Here is an 11,740-nt window from a genome sequence, read left to right as displayed (position 1 = left end):
ATCACATGCACTAGTTTAAACAAACAAAACACAGTCTGGTGTTTACCAGGTGTTGAAAAAATACAGAAACTAAATGTTAACTTATTTTAATTTGAACATTTTTCTATTGTTTTTTGCACTGACCAGCTGAACACAGAGGACGCAGCAGGTCTGTGTGAGGGTAGGAGCTCCTGTTAGACGTGCTCTTTGGATTGTGATTCATGGAGACATAAAAACTTCAAGGCACTCGCTTTTAAACTAAAATGCATTTGTTGTCACAGCACTGGTCATGTTAGACCTTACATACAAATTCCTATGTGTTACGGCATCAAGCCTTCGACAACCTGACCAAATTGTTCTTGTGATCAGCATCATTATGAAAACTGAGGGCCACAGCTGCAACGATCAGTTGATGAATTGATTAAGTGTCGGCTATTAAATTAATCACCAACAATTTTGAGTCATTTTGAGTAATTTTTACTCTTCAATAAAAGGTCAACTGAATATCTGTCTTCTGGACAAATCAAGACATTTCACGACACCAGTGATAAACATTTTATGGACCAAACGACTAATTTAGTAGCAGAGAAAAAAACAACCTAGAATGGACGTGTGTCAGTACGGTGTGTTGCTTCAGGTGCAGGTGCAAACCATTATTGTTCTTTCAGCACGGCGGCTGATCGTACCTGAGGTAATCGTAGAGACCGTACATCGGCAGGAAGTCCACATCGGTCAGGAACACGTACGGCGTGTTGGCGTTCTTCAGGGCCACGTTCCTCACCAGGTTGACGGGGTAGAACTGGCCCTCCTTGTAGACGATGTGATAGCCGACGTTCTTGCGGTTCTTGAGGACCTCGGAGGCCTGGGCGTACCGGAGGAACTGCTGAGCCTCGGCGTCGGACATGTAGAGTGCCAGGCTAATGGGACCCTCCCAGTGTTTACAGATGGCCTCCAGCATCTGCAGCCTGCAGGTGAGAAGTCACAGGTGTTGTGATTTTTTTTTTTTATTGATTTAGTTAACAAAATGTCTTAAAATAGAAGTCATGCCAAGTTTCCAGAGCCCGAGCGCACATTTATAATGTCTTAGTTTGTGCAAAACCCAAATATATTCAGCAACATTTACAATAAAGGGACCAAAAATGTAGAATAGTTACGAGGGAACAAATTAGGAACTAATTTCTAGTAAATGATTAACTCCACATCCAATTTGATAGAAAGTTAATAAGTAGCTTATACTTCTTAGTATAATGAAGTACTTATTAACTTACTTATTAACGAGTTATCAAGTCTCTCGATTTATTTCCCAACTCATTATTAACAGATATTCAGTTTACTGTGATATCACACAGAGTAAAGTGGCAAATCTGGAAACACATAATGTTTGACATTGTGCTTGAAGAATGACTTAACAATGACTTATTGGATAACCACTGATCAGCCAGAACATTAAACCACTGACAGGTGAAGTGATTAACATTAGACACCTTGTAATGTTCTGCTGGGAGACTTGTGGTCATGTGGATGTCACTTGACACACACCACCGTGACAGACCAAGTCCACCCCCTCATGGTAATGGTGCTCCCTGACAACAATGCACCTTGCCACGTGCACAAGCTGCTCAAGGTTGGGATCTGGGGGTTTGGAGCGCTTCGTCACATGCCACGAGGGGGTGTACTTGGTTCTCCTACAGTGTTTGGGTGGGTGGTGCTTGTCAAGTGGTATCCACATGACTGCCAGGACCCAATGTTTCTCTGGAAGAACGTCTGATTATAACGAGATGATCATCGTTATTCACTTCCCCCATCAGTGGTTTTAATGTTGTGGCTGATGAGTGATGGTTGGCTGGGTACCTGTCCATGGACAGCTGGGCGACCAGTGTGACATCCGTGTCGTCTTCAGTGGGCGTGTACTCGTACTGCAGGAAGTAAAGGTGCACTCGGTGAACGGTGAGTCGCTCCCGACGGAAGTCGTAACACTGATCGTCCTCGTCCAGCTCCTCCAGAGCTGCCTGTAGCTGAGGAGACGAACAAAACGCCGGTCAAGATAAATTCTTCTAAAGCAACGAAACACTTTGAACAGAAGGAGTTTTTATAGCCAGAAAATGTCTTTTAAATTCGTATTACGTGTTTCTTCAGACTGGACTGAAGAGATTCAAGTTTCTCCTCCTCAGTTTAGTTTTTGGCTCTCTTTTAGATTTTGAAGGACAAACTCGACCGCACACATGAATCAACCAATAAAATTAACATCAAGTTTTGGCAAATCTTAGCAAAAAACGGTGTTACCATGGCAACCACGCTCCTGCTGTACAGAGAAACATTAAAACTGATATCCTGCCAAATAACAATGACATTATTAATGAATCACATCTGAAAGTGTTGCATTTAAAATGAATGTTGGCCAAGAGATTATCAGATATTTGTTACAAAAAAAAAAATATCAATCTTTTCTTCAGCCTCAATTATTCAGTCCGACTCTGTGTCACCCTGAAGTCCCATAACAAGGTAGAACAAACTTCAGCATGTGTCATGTCCAGTTTCCTGTAGCCTGAACTGCGTTTGTCTCTCTCACCTGCACAGTGTCCGGACTGGCCTGACTCGGGCAGCCGAACAGCTCTCGTCTCAGCAGGTTCCCGTCGTACTCCAGGAAGGTCAGGTAAAGGTTCCTGAAGAACTCCACGTGTTTGTTCTTCACTCGGAGCTTCTTTGGAGAGTTCCAGTGGATCACCTGAAGACACAGCGACAGTGTTTCCATTTCAGGAGACTTTCGTTTGATATTAAAATGATCTTAGAAACCAAAAAAGTGTTTTGTCTTCTACGATTTGAGGAGATTCATCTGAAAGTGAACCAGGAAGCTGTCCCTTTATTTCCTGTTAAAACTTGAAAAACATTCTTATCTCCAATCCAGTGATCATAAACTTTTAGAGCAGCGCATAATCCTCAAACTGGAGGGTCAAAACTTTGTATCTCAATTAATTGTTTTTATGATTTAATTGAGTCACTATCAGGAACTTGTAAATGTCCACAGTCATTTTTGGCTGATTTGACTTCTGCTCTGGATGAAGAAAAGGTGCAACAGATTTAACAGGGGAGTGAGAGACGTGTCGATCAAAGATAGGTTGTACAAACACGTGCTTGCAGCACCTTTAACATTTGACACATGATAATATTTTACTGCTAATTTACTTTAACTTAGGTTACATTTTCAATTCAGGACATTCAATAATAATGGTGACATTTTTTGTCTGCCCTCAGCAGTTAGCTACTGATATGTGTGTATGTGTGGGTGTGGGTGTGTGTACCTTGAGGTCCGACACCTCGGTGTAGCACTGCTCGGAGCGAGTGTGATCAGACAGCTGAACGTTCCAGAAGCAGGGCAGCTGGTGCACCAGGACCGGGTTCTGCTTGATGAAGGCGTTGAAGATGTCCTGCACACAGACAACAGACAGCGTGAACATCCCTGACAGCAGCTCCTCTGGTCTGCCAGCGGTTCCTGACACCGTGAGTCATCGTGGCATTAAGACTGAAACGCAGCAGCTCGGCTCTTCAAGGCATCAGGAAGAGGACACATTATCTCTGCGCTGGTTCCCTGGCAACCTCGGCTTTGATTTTACAGCCTGTAGGATGGTAAACAAAGGCGGCTCCCGGCGCACAGGCCGCTTTGTGTTCTTTAAAACACAGTCAAGGTCTCTGATCGAAGCTCAACAAGCATGCTGGTAATACAAGATGTATAATTGTAAACGCACTAATATGAATGATGCGGCAAAAAGAATAATTCTTGTTTCATATTGAACTGTATAACAATGGACCGGGACTGAGTATCGAACCTCAATGCTGATCTTGTGTCAGTTTGTCTGCACTTCGTATTAAAAACTCACTGAATGTCTGTTCCTGATTTAAATCTGAATTTTGACCTATAAAGCCTAATAAGCTCAATGATTGATCTAACCTGGGTTTCTTTTTATTTATTTTTTTTAAACCAGCCTCGATACCAGATTCAGACATTACTCCCTAAAATGCTGGAATCAGTATTGCTGAGTAAACAAGTCTATGCAGCAATAATCTGTACCTTCCTACTTCCCAGCGACCTGCATTCAACTACACAGATTTTTAATGCGTAACTGATCTTGGATATCATATTTTGATAAAATAATCTCTAGCTGGGCGTTTCAGCCTCCTGCTGAAAAGCTAGTGAGAGGATTGTTTTGCAGTCATTGTTTAAGTTGTCACTGTTTTCTCTATCTATTTCTGCATTGGTATATTATACAGTCTGCACTATATGAATATTAAACCGATTTTCATACACTTGTACCTCTGAGTGTCTCACCTTCTCCACTATGTCCCGAAATGATAGTTGTACTTAAGCAGCTGCAGCGTATCAAACAAATTACCAAAAACAGTCAAGTCATCAGAAACTGCAGCCGTTGTATAAAACCGTATTCAGACTCACTTTTACTGTGTGACCTCTCAGTGTTGCTATCACAGACTAGAGATCCTGTTGATATTCATGATCCATAGAAGAAACATTTTAATGTTTGGTGACCTCTGACCTTTCGTCTCGTGCCATCAAATGTCCAAAAAAAAAAAAGTGTGTTGGAGGCGTCACTCACCTGATCAGCCAGCGATGTACTGAGCATGCTCATTAGCTCCCTTTCTGCCGTCAGCCGCCACATCTGCTCCCAGCCGATCCGCCGCAGTCGCTCCAAGTAAAGAAGAATGACGCCTGTGAGAGAGAGAGAGCAGAAAATATCTCTCAGATATGTCTTCCAGCTCCTCTGTAGAAACCGCCGCTGTAACCTGCCTCCAGGTGACTTCACATTGTGTCTTAAAGCCGCTGACTTCAGTGACAATCGGTCCGGAAAACCAGCTGTTACCTGTGTTGAAGCCTCGTCCCAGCGCAGGCCATGGTTTGTGGTTCTTCCACAGGTTCCCCAGGTACCAGTCACTCTGGTTCTCCACCAGGCCGATCACCTGTTTATCTGCACGCACAACAAACAGCTGTGATTAGCAAAAACATAAGCTCTCATACTATACTGTAGTTTATATACTCACTGTATAAACACATTAATAATATACATGTGCACATTACTATACATAAATCAACACATACATTATTCATACTTATGTATAAACGATAACTACATATATCTAGTTACACATTTATATCCTTTTTAGTTTATGTATAAACAACATCCTTATATTTACATTTGTACTGTGAAAATCTCCTGTGCAATTAAATGTTTATACTTTTAGTGTGATGTAACACAATCATGGGTCAAATATCCTTTTCTGTGCACTGTACGTGAAAATCTTAAGTTTTCTGTTTCACTGTCTTGCTTCACTTCTCTGATTCTGACTCTTGAACAACTGAATTTTCCTGCTGTGGGATCAATTAAATCTCATCTTTATCCGTATCTTATCTCGTACTCGTCGTGCAGTTTGACAGCAGCACAATGATTAACAGATGAGCCGATGGTTTTGTTTGTGGGCATGTTAGACAACAACAGCTTAGAGGTGATGGAAATAAAAATAATCCTCTAATACGAGTGAAACTATTGTTTTTTGTTCCAGTTTGTTTATCTCTTAAAGCAGATTTAATTAAGTAACAGGAGAAATCTTATTTATTCTGTGGTTAAAGGTTTTGGACAGTCTCTCCTCTGACTCATTTCATTTTTATTAAAATTGTTGCATATTTGAATGACAATGAAGTTTTTCATTTGTAGATCTGCATCATTTTCCTGTAATTGTGTTTTTGTGCTTTAACGCTCCAAACTCTGATGGTAGTTGGTGTTTGGGTGGTGCAACAGCAGCATCATCAGTTTAAATGGCCGCCGCCTTTGTGTTCATGAATGTGACGCATGCAAAGCCTCGACATCGTGTTTACAGACAGGAATACAATTCAAACACGTCTCACCGGTGAACTTCCTAAAAATGCCCCAGAGCTCAGCGATGTCGGTGGCGAAGGTGATGTCCGTGTCCAGGACGATGACCTTTGACAGGTCTGAGGGCAAAGCTTTGGTTAGCGTCAGCTTCATCAAGCCGTAAATACCTGAGTAATGTTTGTTGGGTATCCACGACACCTCGGACTGAAACGACAAAGAAGAAAACAAATGTGTAGGTTTCAACAAACAGGTCGACAGTGAGTGATGTGTGAGCCGTATTCTGTGCGTAGGTGAACACAAAGCAACATTCATCATATTTTGGCGAAAGCTCAATGTGTTCTTTTCTTCCAGAATCTGCAAATAGTGTCTTTTAATTAATTCTCTTGATTCAGAGTAATTGGATCTGCATAAGTGCATCATGTGCAAATATAATCGGCTTAGAGTCTCGTCTGTTTTTCCTCCAGTTTAATGTGAGTTAATGAAAACTGAAGAGAGAAGCTGCAGGTCGAAGCATCTGACGGCACAAAGGACTCATTGTTCAGCACAAACACTGTGAGGGAGGAGAATGTGATGATGTGATGGAGGGGGATGCAGGTTGGAGACACACACACACACACACATTCATGCTCGTTCCTCACATTCCCGTCACTCTGAGAGCTCATTCATCAACTTGATGTTAAAATACATTATTTGGTGTTTTTGTGCTGAAGTGTCACTCGCCTTGGGGAGAAAAGTGTTTAAGCAGCTCGGGCAGATTGTTGCTGTTCAGTGAAAACCTTATAACCCTCACTGAGGTGAATGTCACTGTTTTAATGTTAAGGAGCACGATGTACAACTTGGAGGTGAGGCGGGTGAAGGTCCATCTCAGTCGCGGCTTGGCTCAACAGGACGCAGTAAAACAGACAATACTGAACCTGCACCACCCTCAGTCAACAATGTGAAGGGTTGAGCAATATGAGATATACACCGTAAGACAACTGCTACATTAGGGCTGCAACTATACCATTTTTCCATCACATCTGCCGGCCTGGTTCTACTCGGTTTGACTCGGCGCGGCCGGGGTTTAGCATTTCCATCACAACTGGGCTACCTGCTTGAAGGTGTGTCCAAAACCAATGACACTTGTCCCGTTCCCCGCAGTCCTATCGAAGAATAACCGCTAACAAAGTGGCTCCGCTAAGTCAGTTACAAACACATTTAATTTCCTATAACTTCTTCACAATAAAAGCCCCTCTTATTTAGTCATTTAAAAGCTTTTATTATGAAGCAGCATCACAGGAAACATCAGCAGATGTTTGAAACAAACAGGACGAGAGAAACTAAAGAGATTCAGTCAGAAGCTGCAGACGTACTGAGAGCTGAACACACTGACTTTAAATCCTCTCTCTCTCAGGTTTCCTGCACAGACATGAGTTCAGTATCCAATTGAGGGGCAGATGGGTGTTTGTTACTTGTTGCATTTTCTCAATTGAACTTCCATTTAGGAAAAGAGCAGCAAAAACAAAACACATCATCATTAATCCTGCTGAAGTCTGCACTGTAATATATGCACAGTGCTGATCCCACACTTGGTATATAATGAAACAAGGTGACTTCAGAGGCTGAGACTGTTTCACACTGAACGGTGTTTCTAATATTGTGTCCCAGCACATTAACACAAATGAGGGTGGACACAATAATAGAAATAACAGACAGAGATGTTAATTAGTCGAATATTGACGCGTCCAACTCTGACGGGAACTTGGACCTCCTGTCTTCAGATTAGTTGTCAGTGTAAATGGAGGTTAAGCTGAAGATTGACCCTCCATCACATCTTGATGTAACATCCAGTTAACACTCAGCAGCTTAAACAGTCCTCTGATCTGTTAATGTGACATCTGACAGGCACATGAAGACGCACGCTGTGACCTCCTGCTTTAAATTCACGATGTGTCTGAACTGTGCAGGTTTTGTATTGATGTCTCTCAGTCTTTGATGCTCCGAGGTGAATCTCTTCTTGAGGAGATTTATAAATACATTTAACTCGACTCGTATCCTCACAACCAGCTGCTGCTCTGGTGCAGAGAGATCCTCCTTTGATATGTTAAATGTGGTGTTTGACTTTGGCTCACCTTGTCCTGACGGAGCAGGAAACGGGGGATGTGTCGAGGTGTTTGGACAACGACTGACACGGTGTATGTGAGACCAGGTGTAGGTGTGTGTGTTCGCTCACCTTGAGTTCATCTGCATCGTAGAAGCTGACTTGCACAGATGGGACCATCCAGGACTGGAACAGAGAACTCAGGATACGATTGGCTACTGTGTCGGTGATGAAATGAAAGTGAAGAGGATTTCTCCTGAGGAAAGGAAACAAAAGAGCCGTCAGGATGACGAGGGAGAAAAAAAAGCCAGTGAAGTTTTGCTGACACAGCTGCTTCTCTAACAATAAATGTTGATCTGTATGGTGGTTTGATGTTCTGGGCAGGTTGAGGGCGGTCTGGTTTGAAGCATCAGTGCAGTTAATACCACCTTAACTCACCTTAACTTTTCCAGCGCCGAAGCATAAAATATGACTCATTGAAAAAGCTAAGCAGGGCTGAACCTGTTCACAGCCTCGAGGGGAGACTGCAGAAATATAAGGAGTGTGTTGGACTTGAATTACCTTTTTATTCCCCCGCGCCTCAGGCCTGACCGGCATCTTTCAAATATTTATGATGATTTTTTTAAAGAAAAGTATTTAAATGATTTTACTTGTGCCTGTGCACATCACCAACATCCTTCGTATGTAGTAGGGAAAGACAGATTATCAACCTGGACGATTACTGGCTCCGAGATTAAACATTTTTCTGATTGTTGGTGTTTTTTGTGTCCAATTGCTAATAAAATACATTCATTCAGAAATGTGCTAGTTTGGCTCTGATGCAGCATCTTCTCTGCCCTGCTCCATCTACAGCTGTAGGTGGTGGTCACACATGCATGAAATGAACAGTGTTGAATATTCACCTCCCGTTCGCTTCTTTTCTATGTGAGCGAAGGGGCAAATAAAATGTTCGCTTCCGTTGGCGAAGCAAATTTGCATCACGGCTGTGAGTTGAGTTCAACTTTGGTGAACCTCAACTGACGAAGTCGAGCCGCAACCAAGAGCAAGGAAGCGTCGTCCTGAGTGCACAGTCACATTTCCTCTACAGAGGACAATAAAGAATGAATGTGTGTGTGGTTGAACCAACAAACCAGCAAACTGACTTCTGTGTGTGTCACATCGCTCACTGCCCACATTCAGCACCAGCAGTGTGTGTGCGCCGATGTGCGACCGGCTCTCACTTGGTGGCAGTTAAAATATTTAAACAAAGGAGCCAAGTGAAGGTTTAAAACACAACATACAGACTGTGTTTATGGCTCATTATGTCCCTTCTTTCCCCAAAAACACACACATTTTCTAAAGGACGACTGGTGAGTTAGCGTCAACTCTTCACATGAAGACTGTGTTGTGTTGCTGAAGTGAATATTTTGCTTTGTCACGTCTTTACAAAGAGGTTTCACGGTGACTTCAAGGACCTACGAACTCCTGACATTTATATATGTTTCATAAACTGGTCTTTATTTGAAGATTTTCCTGTTGACAGGTTCAAGGCTGAAACGAGAGCCACATGATCTCAAAACCAACATACACACATGGACATGGACCGCACTGAGCTGAAAGCAATTTAAAAGACAGAAATATCTTGAAAGCAGGTCGACAAGAGGAAGCACTCAGAGTTTGAAAATACAGAGAAAGAGAATTCAGTTTGTTCTCAAACCAGCAGCACATCAAGAAGGTTGAGGTTCAAATAGGAAAAAATACCTAATTTGAACTTGAAACTGAAAAGTCTTTAAAAGCATCTGTAAAAAGCAACAAACCCACGAGACAAGAGCCGACTGAGGTCAGGAGAAATCTGCAAACAGCAACAAAAACCTGACAACTTCTCAACATCTAAATCTAGAAGGTTAAAAACATACGAGTATTCATAAATAGGAAATCAGGAAGAAATAAAAATTGTAATTTCATTTAATTTCAGAATCAGAAGGAAGTGATACTGGGATCAAAGGGTTGAAGGTTTTTCTTTAATTCGGGCGCTACATTAAAAGTATCATTAAAGGTTTTATTTTCAAAACCTCTCTTTCTTTCTCTCTCTGACACCGTTCAAGGATTTACAGCACCAACACATCGGGGTTATGGCCGTGTCAACTTCTGCTTCACAGAGAAAATAGAAGCTGAAGTGGAGCCCAAACACGTTTTAGACTCAGGAACAAAGAGGGAAGTGGAAGAGGTCAAGGAAAGGTCTTTGAAATGAAAATTCAGTGTGAAACCTTTTGCTGTTGTGGATGAAGTGACTCACCTGTGAAAGAGGACAGACTTGACCAGCGTGACCACGTCTCTGCTGGCGTTGTGACCGGCACAAACGCACGCTACATGGATCAGCTGCGGAGAAGAAGACAGGAAGAGTCAGCGGCTTCGAGGCAGCCATCGGCACTTTCACACTCCGGGTGCAGACAACTTTCATCAGAAGTTCACAGCATCCTTCTCTCTGTACATCTGCCACCGGCCTTTTTTTTTAATGACAACATGCAGCCACAGCTATCAGTTTAAACACCTTATTTGTGAATTTTAGCTTTTTCTAAAATAACTGAAGCTCCTCTTTTTAGTTTCCCAACATCTTCTGGAGATAAAAGCAGCTCCCCCCCGTCAGCGCCACATAATCCAGGACATCACACCCCACTCTGATGTGAAATTTCACATTTAGCTTCTCAGATATGTATGATTTCACGTCACACACTTTTCAGCAGGAGGAGTCTTTGAAAAGTTGGAGCTCAAAGGTTGGAAGTCACATCAAAGAGCAAAGTGTGTGTTCCCTCGAATCTGAGTCCCCGTCAGCTTCCTCCTGCCGCCATCTTAGATCTGTCTGTGTGAGCTGCTGTGATCCAGTGAAGGTGTGGTGCTGCAGTGTGTTTCACAGTCACTGTTCAAGTGTGTGTGTGTTTCCTCACCTCACACTTCTGGACGGTGGGCGATCGGGGACACTCGGTGTGGTTGTTTTTCTCCTCTGCCGTGTTGTCTCCGTCCTCCGGTCCCGTGTCTGCGGATGCTCCCCACTGCTGGTTGCCGTAGTTACCGTCCGGCGGCTGGGCGGCGGTGCCTTGCGATTGGCTGAGCTGCAACCGGATCTGCCGGTTCTCTTCCTCCACCTCTCGAACCCGCGACTCGAGCACGGCTCGCTCCAGGACTCGGGCCGCCGGTGTGTCGGCCAGACAGGGAGCCAGGAGCAGGGAGCGGCCATCTGTGGAGGAAGACAGTGGGCGTGTCAGACCGTCTGTGACTATGTCCAGGGTTTCTGTCAGTGTCCGACATGAAGTCCACCCCCACCGGACCTAAGCTCTGGGAGTTCTGAACAGAATCAGTTTTGAATTAAGTTTAAATTCTGAATCATTCTTTCTGAATTCTGAATAAGCAGTTAAAGGTGGTTGAAAGTCAGAGTGATACTAGTGAGTCTGATATTGGAGTAGAATTGATTGAATTATATGGGACTGTTGGGTCTGGGCGGAGGTATGCGATCTACTGAGTGCCATTCTAGTTTGCCATTGAAATGTGGTGGCTTAAAAATGGGAAGAAAGAAAATCAAGTGTAAGTATCATAATCTCAAACTGTAGGCCTACACTGAGATAGAGGATGAAGCTTTGAACCACAAAAAGAAAAGCAGATGTTTCATCCAAAGCAACATGAATATTAAGAGTGATATTTTGGTGCACCGATGACGGCGGCTGCTAACAGGCTCTCTTACTCAAAACTTCCCCGCTGACAGGCGACAGAAGGTGAAACCCTGAGCTCTAGCTTCAAATCATCACTTCACAGACCTCCAGCGGTCACA

At 43.1% G+C, this 11,740-nt stretch overlaps 1 protein-coding gene across 2 annotated transcripts in view; it reads right to left on the bottom strand.

Moving 5' to 3' along the window:
- large2 (LARGE xylosyl- and glucuronyltransferase 2) overlaps positions 1–11,740 on the bottom strand; it is a 79,829-nt gene that overhangs the window by 6,548 nt on the left and 61,541 nt on the right. For both annotated transcript variants that reach the window (XM_084363094.1, XM_084363095.1), the window contains 10 exons: positions 10,863–11,152; positions 10,214–10,296; positions 8,071–8,194; positions 5,891–6,062; positions 4,851–4,955; positions 4,587–4,699; positions 3,279–3,404; positions 2,549–2,704; positions 1,831–1,994; positions 666–944 (listed from right to left, as the gene is read on the bottom strand). In XM_084363094.1, the coding sequence (XP_084219220.1) occupies positions 666–944; positions 1,831–1,994; positions 2,549–2,704; positions 3,279–3,404; positions 4,587–4,699; positions 4,851–4,955; positions 5,891–6,062; positions 8,071–8,194; positions 10,214–10,296; positions 10,863–11,152 (1,612 nt within the window). The remainder of the gene's footprint in view (positions 1–665; positions 945–1,830; positions 1,995–2,548; positions 2,705–3,278; positions 3,405–4,586; positions 4,700–4,850; positions 4,956–5,890; positions 6,063–8,070; positions 8,195–10,213; positions 10,297–10,862; positions 11,153–11,740) is intronic.

This window comes from Pagrus pagrus (assembly GCF_965226575.1).
Source record: "Pagrus pagrus genome assembly, chromosome: 1".
Classification (NCBI taxonomy): domain Eukaryota; kingdom Metazoa; phylum Chordata; class Actinopteri; order Spariformes; family Sparidae; genus Pagrus; species Pagrus pagrus.
Note: the sequence above shows the minus strand (reverse complement) of the source record. Positions and strands in the feature narration are given on the sequence as shown.